Source organism: Aspergillus luchuensis, chromosome 1 (assembly GCF_016861625.1).
Source record: "Aspergillus luchuensis IFO 4308 DNA, chromosome 1, nearly complete sequence".
NCBI classification, from domain to species: Eukaryota; Fungi; Ascomycota; class Eurotiomycetes; order Eurotiales; family Aspergillaceae; genus Aspergillus; species Aspergillus luchuensis.
This window is the reverse complement of record NC_054849.1, coordinates 1,320,503-1,337,237: the sequence shown is the minus strand read 5'-3', so window position 1 is coordinate 1,337,237 and position 16,735 is coordinate 1,320,503. Positions and strand designations below refer to the sequence as shown.

The 16,735-nt window shown below is 48.7% G+C and overlaps 6 protein-coding genes across 6 annotated transcripts; 3 read left to right on the top strand and 3 right to left on the bottom strand.

Annotated features, from left to right (window-relative positions):
* Window positions 1-782: 782 nt before the first annotated feature.
* AKAW2_10458S (putative flavin-containing amine oxidasedehydrogenase) lies at window positions 783-2,477 on the bottom strand (the record flags this gene model as incomplete). The annotated part of the gene is made up of 3 exons (XM_041687412.1): window positions 783-923; window positions 981-2,342; window positions 2,418-2,477. The coding sequence occupies 3 exons, from the start codon at window positions 2,475-2,477 to the stop codon at window positions 783-785; spliced, it is 1,563 nt and encodes a 520-aa protein (XP_041537178.1).
* Window positions 2,478-2,841: 364 nt separating this feature from the next.
* AKAW2_10457S (uncharacterized protein) lies at window positions 2,842-4,404 on the bottom strand (the record flags this gene model as incomplete). Its single annotated transcript, XM_041687401.1, has 1 exon — window positions 2,842-4,404. The coding sequence occupies one exon, from the start codon at window positions 4,402-4,404 to the stop codon at window positions 2,842-2,844; it is 1,563 nt and encodes a 520-aa protein (XP_041537177.1).
* A 3,601-nt stretch (window positions 4,405-8,005) lies between these two features.
* On the top strand, window positions 8,006-9,362 carry AKAW2_10456A (uncharacterized protein; the record flags this gene model as incomplete). Its single annotated transcript, XM_041687390.1, has 2 exons — window positions 8,006-8,008; window positions 8,058-9,362. The coding sequence occupies 2 exons, from the start codon at window positions 8,006-8,008 to the stop codon at window positions 9,360-9,362; spliced, it is 1,308 nt and encodes a 435-aa protein (XP_041537176.1).
* Window positions 9,363-9,653: 291 nt separating this feature from the next.
* On the bottom strand, window positions 9,654-11,537 carry AKAW2_10455S (uncharacterized protein; the record flags this gene model as incomplete). Its single annotated transcript, XM_041687379.1, has 7 exons — window positions 9,654-9,854; window positions 9,912-10,319; window positions 10,383-10,752; window positions 10,812-10,970; window positions 11,020-11,144; window positions 11,192-11,285; window positions 11,338-11,537. The coding sequence occupies 7 exons, from the start codon at window positions 11,535-11,537 to the stop codon at window positions 9,654-9,656; spliced, it is 1,557 nt and encodes a 518-aa protein (XP_041537175.1).
* A 1,051-nt stretch (window positions 11,538-12,588) lies between these two features.
* AKAW2_10454A (M20 family metallopeptidase) lies at window positions 12,589-14,064 on the top strand (the record flags this gene model as incomplete). Its single annotated transcript, XM_041687368.1, has 5 exons — window positions 12,589-12,702; window positions 12,760-13,142; window positions 13,222-13,611; window positions 13,661-13,788; window positions 13,835-14,064. 5 exons carry the CDS (start codon window positions 12,589-12,591, stop codon window positions 14,062-14,064), a joined length of 1,245 nt encoding a protein of 414 aa, XP_041537174.1.
* A 688-nt stretch (window positions 14,065-14,752) lies between these two features.
* On the top strand, window positions 14,753-16,710 carry AKAW2_10453A (Zn(II)2Cys6 transcription factor; the record flags this gene model as incomplete). The annotated part of the gene is made up of 4 exons (XM_041687357.1): window positions 14,753-14,786; window positions 14,896-15,874; window positions 15,918-16,218; window positions 16,267-16,710. The coding sequence occupies 4 exons, from the start codon at window positions 14,753-14,755 to the stop codon at window positions 16,708-16,710; spliced, it is 1,758 nt and encodes a 585-aa protein (XP_041537173.1).
* Window positions 16,711-16,735: the final 25 nt, after the last annotated feature.

Here is a 16,735-nt window from a genome sequence, read left to right as displayed (position 1 = left end):
GGAAGAAGAAGATCATGTAAACCTTGCCTGCTGCATACAATAAGTGCTCAAAAGTCTCGGGACAACCCCCCAAATCACACCAAAACTCATCTATTTTAAATCTATTTATCTCAACAAATTTATATGGTATAGTAAATTTTAAAATTAATAATATTATTTTTAAGTATTAAAAGATTAATATTCTACCAAAATATTTTTTTTAATAATTTTTTATATGAAACTGTATAGGTTTAAATATAATTAAAATTAGAAAATTATATATTTTATATAGGAACCCGTACAAAATTTACTAAAAAAATAATAGATTTTTATATTTATATTTTTAAAAAATCACAAAATGATCAATTTTGAGTTTTATAAAGAATAATATATATAAAAAATATTTAATATCGATTAAAGAGTAATATAAAAATAAAAAAAAAAATAATATATCATATAAATTTTTCAATATATTTGCGTCGAAAAAAATAGTAAAGATTTTAATTTATGATAAATTATTTCTTGTATAATGAATATTATTTATTAGTTATTATATTTATATATATATATATATGATAGTTATTTATATATACTCAGAATTAGAGACTTATATCTCATTTTTTGAGAGAGTTATTTGTGTTAGAAATTAGAGAAATTTGAAGTGTCCCGAGACTTTTGAGTGTATAGTGTACTTCGATTCTTCCCTCTCATCCAAGACCAGGTTCTTGGCAGCTAACTACTAGTAGTAACTATCCGTAGTCCTAACGGACGAATGAAGGTCCTGTGTACCCCTAAATCCACACTTATCTCTTATACCTCTTCCCATGGCTCACAAGCAAATACTTAGCAAAGAAATCCTCCGCAAAATCATCTAATGGCACATATCTCGCCCCAAGTCGATACGCAGCCGCAATGCCCGATATACAAGCTATCTCATGCATGTTCTGCCTGTCATCAGCATCTGATACACACCCACAACCGTGAAAAGACTAGGTACTCACCACCATCGTCCAACTCCCCGCATACAACGTCCGATTTTTCCCATTAATGAACATCATCCCCGGCACCACACGTATATAATGCTGCCAATTATGTCCGAATTGATGCCACCATTTCTTCGCAATGATCTTGTCCTTGTCGATGCTTTCCCACGTCCATAGATCCGACTCCTGTTTATTCAGAAAGATGGTCTGATAAACATGCCGATCTGGCTCCAACGACAGCGCCCCCTCCCCCAACGCCTCCCGGAACTGATGCTGATAATTCGAACAATCGAAGCCCATCTCAATCTTCTGCGGATCCTGCTCATACGAATGCGTATAGTACATAGGCGCAAACCCATCCCACCCGTCCTTCCGACACCGCGGTGTCTGCTTCGCGAACGAGATCTGCTCGTTGCGCGCCTCGCTCGACGCCTTCCCGCACAGATCACTCTTATACCTCGTTTCGAAGATACTATTGAAGTAGTCCGCATCGCTATGCGTGACCGTAACATCATCGTAGAACCTCACACCCCCGAGCACATACTTCTCCCTCCACGTCGCATGCCTACCTAGCAACTTCTTCGCCTCATCAGCCGGCACACACAGCACAAGCTCATCAAAATGTTCATCATGCATCACCCCCTCCCACCTTCTCTCCCCACCCTCACCCCTATCCCAAACCCTCAAATCCACCCCCTTCTTAGCATCCCTCCTCAATATCTCCACCTCGGTCCCCAACCTCACCCTCACCCCCTTATTCTCCCCCAAATCCGCCACCCAATCGCCATAAAACCTCCCCAACTCGGGAAAGGTAAACATCTCCGGCCGATTCGGCAACAACATATCGGGATCAAAATCCCACAACCTCATCTGCGGATCATCAAAGAGCCTCTCCAATAACACACTCGACACATTCGGCGTCTGGTTCCCCGTGCCCAAGAACAGTGCAATGAGCGGAAGAACCATCTTACTTCCGAACTCTGCACTGAACCTGAACAGCCGAAGTACAATCTTGATAGGCAGTATACCCAGGAGTGGCATCAACCGCTTAATCCACTTCAGCACGCGGCCGAGTTTCTCGATCTCGGCGGAGTATCTGTCCACGAGGGGGGAAGGAAACATGTTGGTGAAGAAGCTGTCGGGACCTTTGCCGAAGGATACTTGGAGTTGTACGGGTTGAGGCTCGTATCCGTAGCGTCGGAAGAAGTTGAATGTGTGCCGGAATATGGATGAGCCGCCTTGGACGCCGTCGTTGAGCCAGGTTGCGCCGTGGTTGGCAGGGAGGGGGATAGAGGTCGCTTGGCCGCCGGCATGGGGGGCCGAGTCGAAGAGGTGGATTTCGAATTTGTCTGGGTGTTGGGATAGGGTGGAGGCGCAGGACTGGGGGGGTTTTAGTAGTTAGTCGGGGTTCGTAATGGGTTAGGGATGGTAGGGGAGGGAAGGGGAGGACTGTACCATGCCTGCTGCTCCGGCACCTATGATGGCAACTTTCTTTCGAGGAGACGCTGATGCCATGGCCAATTGGTGTTTTCACTTGTTCATGGTTGAAAAGAGAATGCAGTCCGAGGAAATGTGATATTAGAAAGAAACTGAAAGACTAATCATGACGTCAGGTGGATTTCCGCTTCGGGTAATCTGTATACTCGGCATGAGGGGGAAGCAGTGCAGAAGTATTGTGTATGTTCTATATTATCATCTTTCTAGCGCCATGCGGACCTCAAAGGTATAGGTGAGAATAAGCCATATGTGAAGCTAGTCCCGAATGGAGCACAGTATATTAAGAGTAATACTGACACTATACTAACTTAAGGCTGTAGTAATGCTAGAGTGCAGTCAAAAGGGGGTGAAGCACAATCAAAGAACGCGTGCGCTGAACAATCTACTGGCAGACAAACGATGAAGCAATTGTAGGGTCTCCTCCTATATACTGCGCAGTAGCAGGATAGGGACAGAGAATCCTTGACATCCCACCATCCTCAGAGACAGAGTGCAGATGATCAGGAGCAATGCCTCCTTCAACCCATGCCATTAATGACTCCATCAAACGAGTTGGAGCTGGTCCCTTTCCATTACCACAGTGTTCGACTCCTGGCGCCTCAAAATAGAGATAATAATCCTGGACTGATGGATCACGCAGTTGGACCTTTCTGTAGTAGTCCACAGAGCCATTTGGAGGAACTTGCCAATCAGCTAAGCCATGCCAATGGATAATCTTTCCCCCTCTATTCTTGAAGTCGTAGAGATCGGGATTGTTAGCATCGGTAATTGCTTTATATCCGATGATGGATTGATAGAAGAGGGACTCAAACTCAGCATGATCCATGTCAACCAAGTCGATATCGGGATCTTGAGCAACAAAAAATTGCAGCCAGTCCACGCTCAAGTAATCGGGCAAAGAATGACATCGGTGATTCCCAATATCATCGGTAGCAGTGCAGATCGTATAATTCCATGGCGTACCCTGATTGAAACCGTACCATAAAGGGGTCCCATCTTTAGCAGTTAGACCTGCCCAGTATGACACTGCAAGTAATGCCACTTCCGCAGTAATTATGCTGGGAATACATTCACACCAAACCTCCATCCCTATGAGAGTAAGGGGATTAAAGTTGCAAAGCGACGGCAGAGCAATGATTCCATCGACAACACCGTCCTGACCATCGCAGTAAGCGACTGCTGCATCCGTTATCTTTTCCATGACGCAGGGGGAGGGATAGACCCCAAGCTGGTTCATGACGAATGTTGGCCAGTAGTTTGCAGGGACGAACTGCGCCCAGTTTATGGTTGGCGCCCCCGCCAATATGCCGTCGAATGCATCGGGCCATCGTTGGGCGATCTCCAATCCCTGGCGCCCGCCAGTCGAGCAGCCGTTCCAGTAGGAGTAAGCAGGTAGTGTTCCATAGAACTCTTGTATGATATACTTGGCGAGAAGCGACAGCTCATAGAGACAGGTTGAGAAGAAATCAGCCAGTCGGGCGAAGTTCACGTGGCCCGAGGCATCCTCGAGAGCCCATGATTTTGCTGACCAAGGAATCCTGTCGTGGCCCATGTCAGACCCGGCAGCTGCAAATCCTTGATAGACAGGCAGAGCTAATGTGCCATAGTCCACAAGCCCTGCCCACCCTCCTCCTCCGACTGCCTGGAGCCGATTGTTCCATCCAGACAATGGTATCCAAACGTGCGCATGAATCAGGTCATCCCAGCCCGGATGCGTATAGGTAACGGTGACATTCCAGAAGCTGATAGTCACATTCTGCGACTGTATAGGATTCACCTGCACGCCCGTAATTGGGTAGTCCTGAAGTAGAAATGCAGTAATAGAAAGTATTTTCAAACCCGGAATATCCGGCTTAGGTATGTGATAGCCATTGGCAAAATGAGCGTAGAATGTTGAGAGAGTAGTGGCCAAAAGCACCAATGCTTGACTTGCTTTGAGCAGCATCTAGTGTTGACAGAATGATACAAATGAATTCAAGAACAAATTAAGTGCAGAATAATTGTAGAGACAGGTGAGCCTTTTGCAGTGCTTGCGGCATCTTGAGATCAGGAACGGCATCCGGTAGCGAAGAGGCTGGCTGCAGTTGTGAAGATGACAGTGTAGGAAGGCGCGAGGCATGAGCGCACCACTCCTGGACCAGGTTGCCGGTGGCTGCTGGGAAGTAGCTGCGCTACACATGCAGTGTCTCATGTCTTGTCACTTTACGTTTCGCTTAAACACCCGACATTTGGCTGGGAGACTCAAGACTCTGACAAGCTTTGGGGGATATACTAATAACACATATGAAGAAGATCCAGTCCGTCATCTATGAATCTGCTCGCTGAGTTCAATGACTGGAAGCATTCTATAGCGCCCAAACTAATCTATTATGTTTACTATTCCAGAATAAGCCACTACAGACGGATCCAATCCAGTTGTGAGAAGTAATAACCATATCACCGCCGGTAGGTCAGACTCCAATGCATTCCGCTAGTACCACACCACAGATCTCATCAAGACAAACAAAACCCTTCTTTTCCAGTAACTGTATTCCAAGTACATGTCGTGTTCCCAAATTCGGTCTAACTCCCCTCAAGCACTCGTTCACCAGGACATGTTCTTCTGCGACGTTCCTTCTACCTGCACAACATTCTCTTGTGGATCTATGACCGAAATAACATCGAAATAGCCAGCAAATGTACTGAAAAAGAATGCATTCGAATCTATGATGCGTAGACTTGTACCATAAAGATAACAAGTCTGACAATCAAGATGCCTGGAGAGAAGACAAGGGTGTACGAGTTATACCTCCGGTCTCAAGATTTAAAGAATTGAGATTGTTTATCTTCAATATCCAGCGCGCTCGGTCCCCAGCGAGTGAGCTGCACATAGTACCATATGAGCTCGAATCCACCAAGGTCACGCTCTATTGGGAGGATCTCGTCCAAATGGGACTCGAATGGTACCGCTTCAAGGAAGCTTTTCCAATGTTGCAATAATCCACAAATTCGAAGCAAATGTATCATCTCGGTCTCCCCACCCTCTCTCAGAAGATGGAATCGTACAATCCAAAAGTCCATATCAAGATGAAGGACACCACCAGCAATGCGTCAGTAGGATATAAATAGACGTCAATGATGAAGATCCAGGAACTTGAAGCCAGCTCAATAGAGTCACCGCATACACCATCCGTTGCCATTTCCTTAAATTCCCATATTCCTCTGATCATCCACATGTCGAGAAGCGCATTCTTTGCGTTGATAACTAGCAATTTGTGAAGAAATTGGGTCTTATCGTGAATTTTATCCCTATTTTGTTTCTGGAATCCATTCCGGTACTAAGCCCTTCTCGGGTCGCGACTTCATGTCGTCCTTTACTTTCCCGGTTGTCATATGCAGTGGGATACTTATGATCAAACCCACTGCGGGTAGCCACGATGCTAGATAGACTCTTGTCAGTAACTGCCAAAGACCCAACATAAGTCTAGTTCGGGCTTACCCATTAGCAGTGACTATTACATTGCCAGCCAGCTGTTCCCCCTCCTTCTGACACATTGGAGGCACAGTTGGGCTCAGTGGAATGACCTTGTTGTAATGTCGCTTAAATATCTTCACATGACGAAAGCCAGGGTCCTCCTATCATGATGATGGGAATAATAAATATAGCCAATCTTAACTCTGTCCCCAACTTGCCTCTCTCGATGCATGTGAAATACTTCGCCGTATCCCTTCCCGTTTTTCCCTTAACTTCCTCGCATATCTTATCTGCTCTATTGCCACGTTTTCGTGGTCAATGGTGGCTTTGGGGCCCTCATAGGCGGTGGGGTATTTGTGACTGAAGCCACTCCTCGCAGCCCCAGCTCTATAACCTTACCGGAAAACGTTAGCAACTTCAAAGCTCTGGGGATTGCAGTTATATCGGCCCACCTATTAGCGGCCACCATTGCCTGTGTGGCCAGCTCCTCGCAATTTTTTATTTCCCCAACCGTGGGAAGTCTTCCGCCCTTAGCACAGAATAGGGCACTACTTGCCCGTTTGAACCTCGCTCTTACGGGAGCAAGGCCCCTGCACACAGCCTTATACAAGTTATAGTCTTGCTTGACTTGCTTAGTATACGCCTGTGAGCACTTTACCCACGGTTGGGGTAGCTCGGGCTCTTTGGTATCCCCATAGGCGAAGCTTAAAGAGCGCTTCAGCTCTTTATCCTGGAAGTTGTATCCTCAATAGCAGCGCAGTCGTGCTGTGCCGATACACAACCTCCGAGGACATCATCCCTAAGCTTTTCATGGCTTGATAGAGATGGCCGAATTGTGATTTGATGAAAAACCCAAGGAATCTCAACTCAGTTGAATGTATATCTGGCGCAGAGGAATCACCCCTTTTCTGATCACTTGTATATAGCTCTGTTAAATGACCTTTCGGGCCCGAAATCCCCGTAGAACATGTCCATTTGTGGGATTTTGTTCAAGTATATATGTATATATCTGACCTGGCAGTTAGACTTGAGATCCTGATGTGCTATCATGCATGATTGAATCACTTACCAATGCATAATACGCTGCGATAGACAAAGTATCACCGGTACTGAGGGCTCATATAGTATAGCTGCGGACTGAGGCACTGGGGTAGAGAGGGAAAAGTAGTTCACAGGGAGACAGAAAGGTTATTTATATATTTCCTGGGCTGAGATATCCAATATTAGTGAATGCGGAATAACGAAAAGTAACTCCCCGATTCATGTCTGCTCGTGTCGATGAATGACCGAGAGCCACACATTCATTTCCAGCTAGGCACAAGAAGGTCGAATTCTAGTGGAACAGAAGCAGACAAAGAGATGAGGTATGTCACCTACCAAAGTGAATCCTCCATGAAGTATGAAACTGGTTGAGCTAAAAGCACATTCGCGTTCACTGAATGAATTCATTGCGAAGCAGTTGCTCTATAGCTGACTAAAGTGCTTCATTGGCCGGTCGTTGAATAGAAACCGTGAGAACTAATGTGTTTAGACTGTTTTGGAGTTCGTTATAAAAGAATGACGGGGTTGATGATAGTTCCTGCTCACAACCGGAAAACAAGGCCTTTTTAAAGAGTGTGGCCGCGTTCTAGACCACCCGATCGCCGTAGGAAGCTTCCGGTCGAGCGTAGGAAAAAGCCGTCAGGAAACCCAACAGATCGGAACCTTCCTGGTTAATTCACAATAATAGCTCACAAGGCTCATAAGATCACGCATCTTACACGGAATTTTCCATTTTAATCTGTCTACCGGACACTGGAATATTATCCGGATATTTAATCTATTGTGGACTGTATAATATGCTAAAGATATCTGTGCAGGCACTAATAATGATTGCATATGATGATTGTGCAAAAACATGTTTGACTAATTGGTGATGGACAATCGCATCAGCTCAGAGATGCGGCGGGATCATCTTCGTTTTCTCTTCCCCTCACCTCACCTTGCTTTCTCTAACATTTTTACTGTCACCTTTCACGCCATTCTCACCATCCCCTTACCATCAACTTTGGTCTGAAAGGAACAAGATCTCAGATAGTATAAAATACCGAACATGGTTAGGTACTTCACCATTACTGACAGTGCATGTGCTAACTTCAGATCAGGCTGTACCCACCCTGGAAGGCATCCCGGTGGAACTGCGTATTTCCATCCTATTTACCATACCTGATTCCGGTACACTGTGGTCGCTATTACGTGCATCGCCCGCATACTATGAAGTCTTTGAGCTAGTGAAGAAAGACCTTCTGCAGAGCCTTCTACAGAAGCACCATGCTGGCCTGGTTGACATGACCGATGCAATAGCCGCCATCCGTTCCAAAGGCTTGTACGCTTCCGAGCAACCCAACAAAGAAAAAATCATCGCACTTCTTGAGAGCCGAAATTACAGCTACAAGGCCCCTCGGCCGGAAACTCCACCTGCGCAGCTTCTAGATGAACCAGCAAATACCCAGGAGACAGTGCAGTTGCTGCAATTACATAAACAGGCCCTATTATTCCTGGAGGATTTCTGCAGAACCATTAGGCGACCGGTATGGATGGATGAGACCAGGTGGGAGAGCGACATCATACCTCTGGTCTTAACAGAGAACGAGAAACGACGCATCATCCGTGCCTTCTATCGATTGCAAATCTACGGAAATATCTTCGGTTCAATCGAACGTACTGTGGATGCGGAGCACACCTCGGAGGACAACGATTGGCAAGAGGAGCAAGATGTATTCACTGGCGGCGAGATGTGGCGTCTGTTCTTTGGCTATATGAGTCCCTGGGAAGTTGAAGAATTCAGCTGTCTATGGGAACACTGCTGTTACCGATACGAATCGATACTCCGCGAAGTATCCGACAGCCTGGTACAGACAGGTTGCATGTTCTTCGACGAGCTGCCAGAAGATCAACGACCCCCACCTGGTTGCTGGTACACGGACTGTGATGATTTCGAAAGCCCAATGGACAAGAGAGAGAGCCTGGCCTCGAAAGGGCCCTCACTCCTATGCAAAATCCTGCGGGAAAAACAATTCCTCGCTCGCCGGAACCTGGTCCTCTTCAACGTGCGATCATTTAGGTTATATTTCTACGACTTCGGAATCTGGCCCAGACCGACCGACAATGATCAAATGGAACTGTTCTACCCTGCAGACAAATTCAACTTCGGCACGGACAGGAATGGACTTCGAGAATTCCTGAAATCATTACCGCCTTTTGAGCGGCCTAACCTAGCATGGGAGAGGATATGGCTTCGAGACGATTTCAATTTCGCCCAGGTCTTTTATGACATGTATGAGTTTGGGGCTACTAATAAGCACCGTCCGTGGCAATACGCTTTGTGGGACGACGAGAGACTCATCGAATGGAATGTACCAATTCTCTCTGATGACTATCCGTTTTGGGACCCGCGGCATGACAATTGATACCTTTTGTTCATCGATTAATGGGCCTTCTGTTGTTTGTCGAGCAAGCCTTTGTTTTCTTTTTCTTCTGATAGACCAATAATTTACATTGAATACTATGTACCCTCCCACTTCTGGATATAAGTCAATTGACCCATCAAACCCCCTTTCTCTCTACCAAACTTAACGCGTGCATTTCTTTCCATTGATACTTTCACAGCTTACCTCTGTTTCCAACCCACTCTATTCATCTACCCCCTAGCAGTAAACAAATTTTTGAAATCTCAAAATGTACTGGTTCTATTATAAAACCTACACAACATATCTAAAATCCTCAATCTCCAAATCCGTCTTACTCGACAACCCCAACGCCAACTCCTGACTCTCCGTCATCTGCTCCGGAACTCCATACAGGCGATCCCTCCGCTTATTCTCCCAAATATAATACACCAGCAAACACATCAAGAAGAATGCTCCTAACGCCAGTCCCGAAGTAGCAGCTTTCATGCCCGTCTATAACCCACCACGTTAGCATACCGCCCCTATCTAAACAAATGGAAGAAAACATACCGGATAGTGAGGCTCCTCGGAGGTATAAAAGAACTGCGGCCCGACAATATTCCCCACACAGTATGCAACAAACAACAACGCGCTGGTGGTACTTCTTTTTGTGAACCCGGCGACATTCGAACTGATGATGCTCAGCGAGAGGGGAATATTGACAGCGAAGACAGCGCCTAGGGCCAGACCCGTGAGTCTGCCTCGACGGTTATCTTCATCGAGCTTCCAGACGAGTATCATGCCGATCAGGGAGGTGAGGGTGTTGAAGATCATCATGAGGATTCGGGTGTGTGGGACGAAGGTTGCGATGCCCGCGGTGAGGATGAGGAAGACGACTTGGGCGCCACCGAGAGGCATTTGCATGAGGAGGGAGCGGATTTGGGAGAAGCCGAAGCCGTTGATGATTATGGAGGAGAACTGGTTGGTTATTGTTAGTTCGATGGAGGTTGGTATGTAAGGTAGGGAGCAGGGAAGGATTACGCTTGTGATTCCGCCGTTGCAGAGGTTCACGGAAAAGGTGTATAAAACCAAGAACCAGGTTTGAGGGTCGCGGAGTGCCTGCCAGGCTTGGTCCCATCTGAATGATCCTTCGTCCGCGACACCGGTTTTGTTGGCGAGGGTGCGGTGCATGGCGATGGCGCGCTCGGGTTTGGTCAGGAAGATGGCTTTCTTGGGGGAGTCGGGGAGGAGGACGATGAGGAAAAAGGAGATGAATGCGGTGATGGCGCCGAGGATGAGGAAGAGGAGTTGCCAGCTAGATACGGCGTTGGTTTTGATGCTGCCAATTCCGTAGGCTACGACACCGCCGATGATGGTGGAGATGCAGTTTCCTAGGAACCAGGCCGATTGCCTTGTTGATTGTTAGTTTGAATATCTATAATGATTGTTCTGGTTATAGGGGTGGCGTACCGTGCTGGTTGTTCCTCGCGCTTGTAGAACATGCCTGTGATGAGGGAGAATCCCGGGGCAATGGCGGCTTCACCCACTCCTAGGAAGAATCGGGCAGCCATTAAACCCCCGAAGTTCTTTGCTGCGGCGTGGCACATTAGGATGCCTCCCCATATTAATCTATAGGGTATTAGTGGTATTATGGGGTAGGATTAGGGAATGCACAAACACTGAGGCACTGATGTATTTGCCAATTGGCAGACGGACGATCAGATACGAGCTGGGCCAACTCCAGGCAAAATACCCGAAATAGAAGACAGCAGATGTCCAGGTATATTCTTGTCCCTTGAGGTTCTGTTCAAAGTCAGTATAGATCATTCTCGTTGGAAGTGGCAACATACCAGATCCTGTCGGAGGTTGAACAGGGTAGCTTGACTCAGAGCCAGCTTGTCCATGTATTGCATCATGTAACAGACTCCCATCAGAGGGATCAATCTTGTTCGAGGAGTGAGAAAAAAACATTCAATACTATACAATTTACACATACATTATGTCCAGCTTTCGCAGAACCTTTCGTTCCTGCTCTGGGGTGGCTTCCACCTCCAATACTTGTCCCAGTCCGACATCCCGGGCCAGGGTTGCTTCTTCCTTCACTTTTAGATCGTCTAATTCGGGGGTCGCCCCCGGTGGAGGGTCTGTATGTTGCTTCTCCATGATGCTTTGGTTTCGTGAGAGCTGCCACGGCATGATGGCACGGAATTGATTTACTGTTTATACTACTACCGGTACAGATGAGACCCATCGGTTATAAGATAACCAGTGAGAAAACCTTAACCAACAGCACCCACGGAATCAAGCGCACAACTTCCGCGATCAGCGATTGATACACGCACCTCCACCGGGCAACTTGACAAGCCGAAACCGCTTCTGATGCCCTGTCTGTGCTCATCACGATGGTGGCGAGGTCGGGGACTTGGCCATGAGTCAAATCGCGGTGATTGACTTTCCCTATCTAGTATCGGTTTACATCCGGTTGAATACGAATGACCCAATGAAATCGGTGAAGCCATGTTGGTCGTGAGAGAGGAAAACGATACCCGTGCGGTGACTCGAGTAGGTTAGAATCCGGGGTTGCGATATGGCAGCAGATCCAAGCAACGCCGTCGGCAGATGCGCCAATACGAAGCGTCGGTCGGCAAGATGACAAGCAGGTTATCGTTCATCGCAATGCCGGAAGCTGAACCGGCAACTCTCCACCACGCTTATCCTTGGGTTTCCACTGGTTCGAGAACTCAATGCTGGGTCCATCTTCCGGGAAACTCGCGACTGCGCCTCCCCCACAGATTTGATCGTGCGGAGAAACGCCTCGTGTTGGTCAGGGACGAAGGACTCATTTAATACCTTGATCCACTGTTATCTGCCGAGCCAATGACCCTGATAAGTCTGATAGCGTGATAGCGGAGGTATTATTAATGGCTTATGCGCAGGGTTTCCCATGGTTGTCAGGGCGGATTTGATAACGACAATCTTCCGCGATGCGGGGTGCAGATGGAGTCATCGTTGCAAGTGACACTTGTTCGTAATGGTTACCCGAATCATCCTATCATGGGTATCACCTGAATGTCCGGGATTTGCCCATCTCGTCGGCCGAGGTTCTCCACGCTTATCCCTTGCCGCGATAGCAAGGCGAGGATCGGGGAGGGAGGACATATATGACGCCCCGGCAGACGATGTCGGGTGCTCTTCCCAGCATTGCATTCCAGCCAGCTGAAAGCAAGATTGACAGACCATCGCCACAATGACTGCGACGCAGACTATTACCCAAACCGTGCCAACGATCGACGAAGTGAAGGTGGCAATTGATGCAGCCTTGGAGTCGGCGAAAACATCGCTACGAGAGCTCAACCGAGAGGTAGGCATGCAACTCTCCTTTCGCTTGAAATGATTCTGATCATCGACTCTACCACAGATCTGGTGTAATCCAGAAACAGCCTACCAAGAGCATCGCGCCCATGACACTATCTGCGACTTCCTCGAGAAGCAAGGCTTCACCGTAACCCGTCACGCATACGGACTGGACACCTCCTTCGAGGCACTCAGCGGATCCGGTGGACGCCTAATCAACTTCAATGCCGAATATGATGCACTGCCTGACATCGGCCACGCCTGTGGTCATAATCTCATCACTACCAGCAGTATGGCCGCCTTCCTTGCGCTGTCGACCGTTCTCAAACAATATGGTATCCCCGGTCGCACCCAGCTTTTGGGTACTCCGGCAGAGGAGAACGGCGGTGGCAAGGCCAAGCTGATTGACTTGGGTGCATACAAGGGTGTGGATGTGTCATTGATGGCGTACGTATTGCCCAATCCTTTATGCGGCTTATCGTATCCATTGGGTTGCATTTCCCTTTCGGCATACTGACCTTCTCAGTCACGCAGGACCCAAAGAACTATTCCCTGGTGTTGTAGCGGACAGCGTCGGTGGTGTGCGAATGAACGCTCGGAAAGAAATACATTGCGAGTTTACAGGTCGGAGTGCCCATGCGGGCGGCAACCCTTGGGAAGGAATCAATGCCCTCGACGCCTTAGTGACATCGTACAACAACGTGGCCGTACTGCGCCAGCAACTCCGCCCAGATGAGCGCATCCACTGTGCTTTCCTGGATACGCCCACGGTGGCCAACATAATCCCGTCCTACACGAAAGCGTATTGGCAGGTTCGCAGCCCGACTTTGAAGGGGTTGAACCAACTTATGGTCAAGGTGCGGAACTGCATTGAGGCAGGTGCATTGGCTACAGGTTGTGAGGCGAAGATTATTGAGTAAGTCTGTCAACAACTGGAGCAACAGAAGGTGAGCTAACCGGACTAGGAATGAGTTGTATACCGACATCAAGATCAACGACACACTATGCGACCGATATAAAGCGCACATGTCCAAGTACGACCGGAATGTCATTGCAAGTCTTGAGAAGGTCATGACAGGATCATCAGATATCGGTAGGCATTCATGCTTGTAGTCAAGGTACCATGCTAACTTCTCTAGGCAATGTGAGCTACATTGTCCCAACACTACACACCATGTTTGGTATCACGGATGAACCAGGCTCTTTCCCCCATCATCCCAAATTTGCTGCAGCGGCCGGAACCGATTACGCTCATCAAGAGGCGGTGATTGTAGGCAAGTCGCTGGCGCTGATTGGGTGGGAGATGGTGACGAGCGATGAGTTGTTCGGGATTGCGCAGAAGCAGTGGAAGGAGTGTATTCAGGAGTAAGGCAGGATACACTGTCTCTACGACATTCTCGGCATCACAACACCATCCCATCCTTTGAGTATCTGCTCAGAACCACTCTCATGCTTGATGCCTTGCAGACAGCCATCAGGATGTTTCTCGGTATATCCTCGGCGATATTCCTCGGAGAAGGTGAAACATGGCGTCTGTCACATTGTTTGTATACCCGATAGAAGTATAATGCTTCCTAGCGCAGATATCGAATGCACGATTGATGACCTAGTCCCTGGCATTGCGCCAGCTACTAATAGCCCTGCTCAAACCACGGTGACTCCCTAGTGGGCGTCACTAAGACCAGGATGTGAACGTTAGCCCTGCAACGGGGCAAACTACCCCAAATTGAGATCAGACCCCTCTCCAAGTCTGTAGTAATTTACCATTCAAAGAAGCATACTTTCTAGATACTTGCTACCATCTTCAACTACTTTCTGCCCCCCAGCCAGCCCTGTACGAGTCAGTTCCCAGCTGTCCTGCCGCTGACTAAGCGCCTGGAATGTCATTTCGCTTCCAGTCAATTTTGTGTCCCTCCGAATTTCTTTTTCCCGATGAACTTTCCCGCTGCATCACCCACTGCCCCTCGCTTAAAATCCGTGATATCGGCTGTCTTCTTCTGCTTTTTACTAATGCCTGCCGGCTGATCCGACTCCTTCACGAGTGGGCCATTCATTCCATGTCGGGTCGGAACGCGCCTCGCTCGAAGAATGGTATGCCAACCCTTGTCCGAGTTCCCCGGAGTCGGCGGAAAGCTCGGGAAAAAAAAAGATCCCAGTGGACGGACAATGGTTGACTGACTGACTGACTCGCATCTTACAGGCTGCAGCACCTGCCGCCGTCGTAAAGTAAAATGCGGGGAGGAGCGTCCAGTCTGCAAACGCTGCTTCAATCTACGACTGAACTGTGAATGGGGGATCCCCGTTAAGCGCGGCAAGGCCAATGCCCCGGTTCGGCATCTGCAGCCCGCGCAACCTCGTTGGCCGACCAGCGATGGCATCACCACTTGCTCCTCCCCATCTGCGACCACTCCCTCTCCTGTTCGTGCTGCCGTGACCAACAGCATTCTTCATCCTCATTATGCCAACACTCTAGCTGCCCTCTGGCATCGGCAGTCCCCCGGACCAGCCCCGGATTTGACCCCGGTTTCCCCAGATGTCAGTTTCCCCACGGGATGGCCGTTTCCGCCCTATGCGCAACCATCGCCACTTTACCGGCCCCTGCCCGGAACAGGTGCTTTGCCCTGCACCAATTCGCTCGTCTTGTCGGAGCATGATCAGAAATACTTCCAGTACTTCCCTTCCTCGTCCGTGGTGTTCTATTACATGAAGAATTGGCAATGGAGCAGCTTCCGCTATTTGTATGAGGGGCCCGCGGCTACCAGCAAGGTCATCATGCGCATGATCTTGGCTTTATCGGCAAGTGATATGCATCGAAATGGCCTGGTAGTCCGGTCACCAGGTCGTCCGACCGCTGAGGATCATGGCCGATACCACTACGGCATGGCCGTCAAGGAGTTCCGCCAATTACTGGAAACCCCTAAACCTCAGGTGTCGTTTGCGGAGCTTGAGATGATCTTCGCAACCATGTTCCTCATGGTCGCGTACGAATGGCAGTTTGGACACTGCGTGCGCCATCTCCACCTCCATCTGCAAGGAGTGCGGTCTTTGCTGGAGACCCATCCGGAATTGTTCCATGTGCGCGATGTCAACGAGGTGTTGCTGGCAATGGAGGCGGACCAGCCCAGTGATACGGTCTCTCGGGCTTCGTTCATCTCGGACCAGTTCTTACTATGGATACTGTAAGTATGCTTTCTGCTGTGCTAGGCATCGCTAATCAATCAGATACATCGATGTCAATCGTCGGTCGATCGGTACTACAGAGTCGCTCTACGACTACGTGCTCAACTCCGGCAATGAATCCCTTCACCCGGACCATCTGTATCGCTGCGCACGGCTCTGGAGTCGATGTTTCTGGGGAAAGCAATACCCGGACCAGGAGGTGTCGGACGACATGGAGAACTACCGGGGGCTGGAGTTTGTACACGTCGGATACACGTTATGGCATAAGCTCTGGAAATGCTTGGACGAGAAACACACCGAGTCTGGCGAGGCACTCTTCGCCGAGATGATGACGGTTCGAGATGTATGCCAACCTCTGGTATTATCGTATTATCCATGCTAACCAGTACAGAAATATTCCGACCTTCTTTTGACCGCCAAACTCGCCAGCCCAGGCTCCACCCGCCGCACGCTCAACACCATCTACATGGCCGTGAACAACTTCTACGCCCTGATCCTCTTCCACCGTCGTCTCTTCGATACAGCCCGCCCACCAGCCGCACTGCATCGCCAAGCCCTCAACAACATCATTGACAACGCCCACAAACAATACGCCGCAGACCCGCGTCTATTACGGCGACTACACTGGCCACTTCTAATGGCTATAGTCGAAACCGACGACCCAGCGCAACGCGAGTGGCTACGTGAGCGACTCTACGAGCTGCGATCATTCCACTCAGAACACCTATGGGCCTTTCAACTCGCAGAGGAGGTACTTGCTCGCCAGGACGCGAGCGCAGGGGAGTATGCGAATTTGGCGGAATTGCTGCGCAACCACCAGATCCGTTTGCAGTGATACCATATTTATGATACCTTGTACA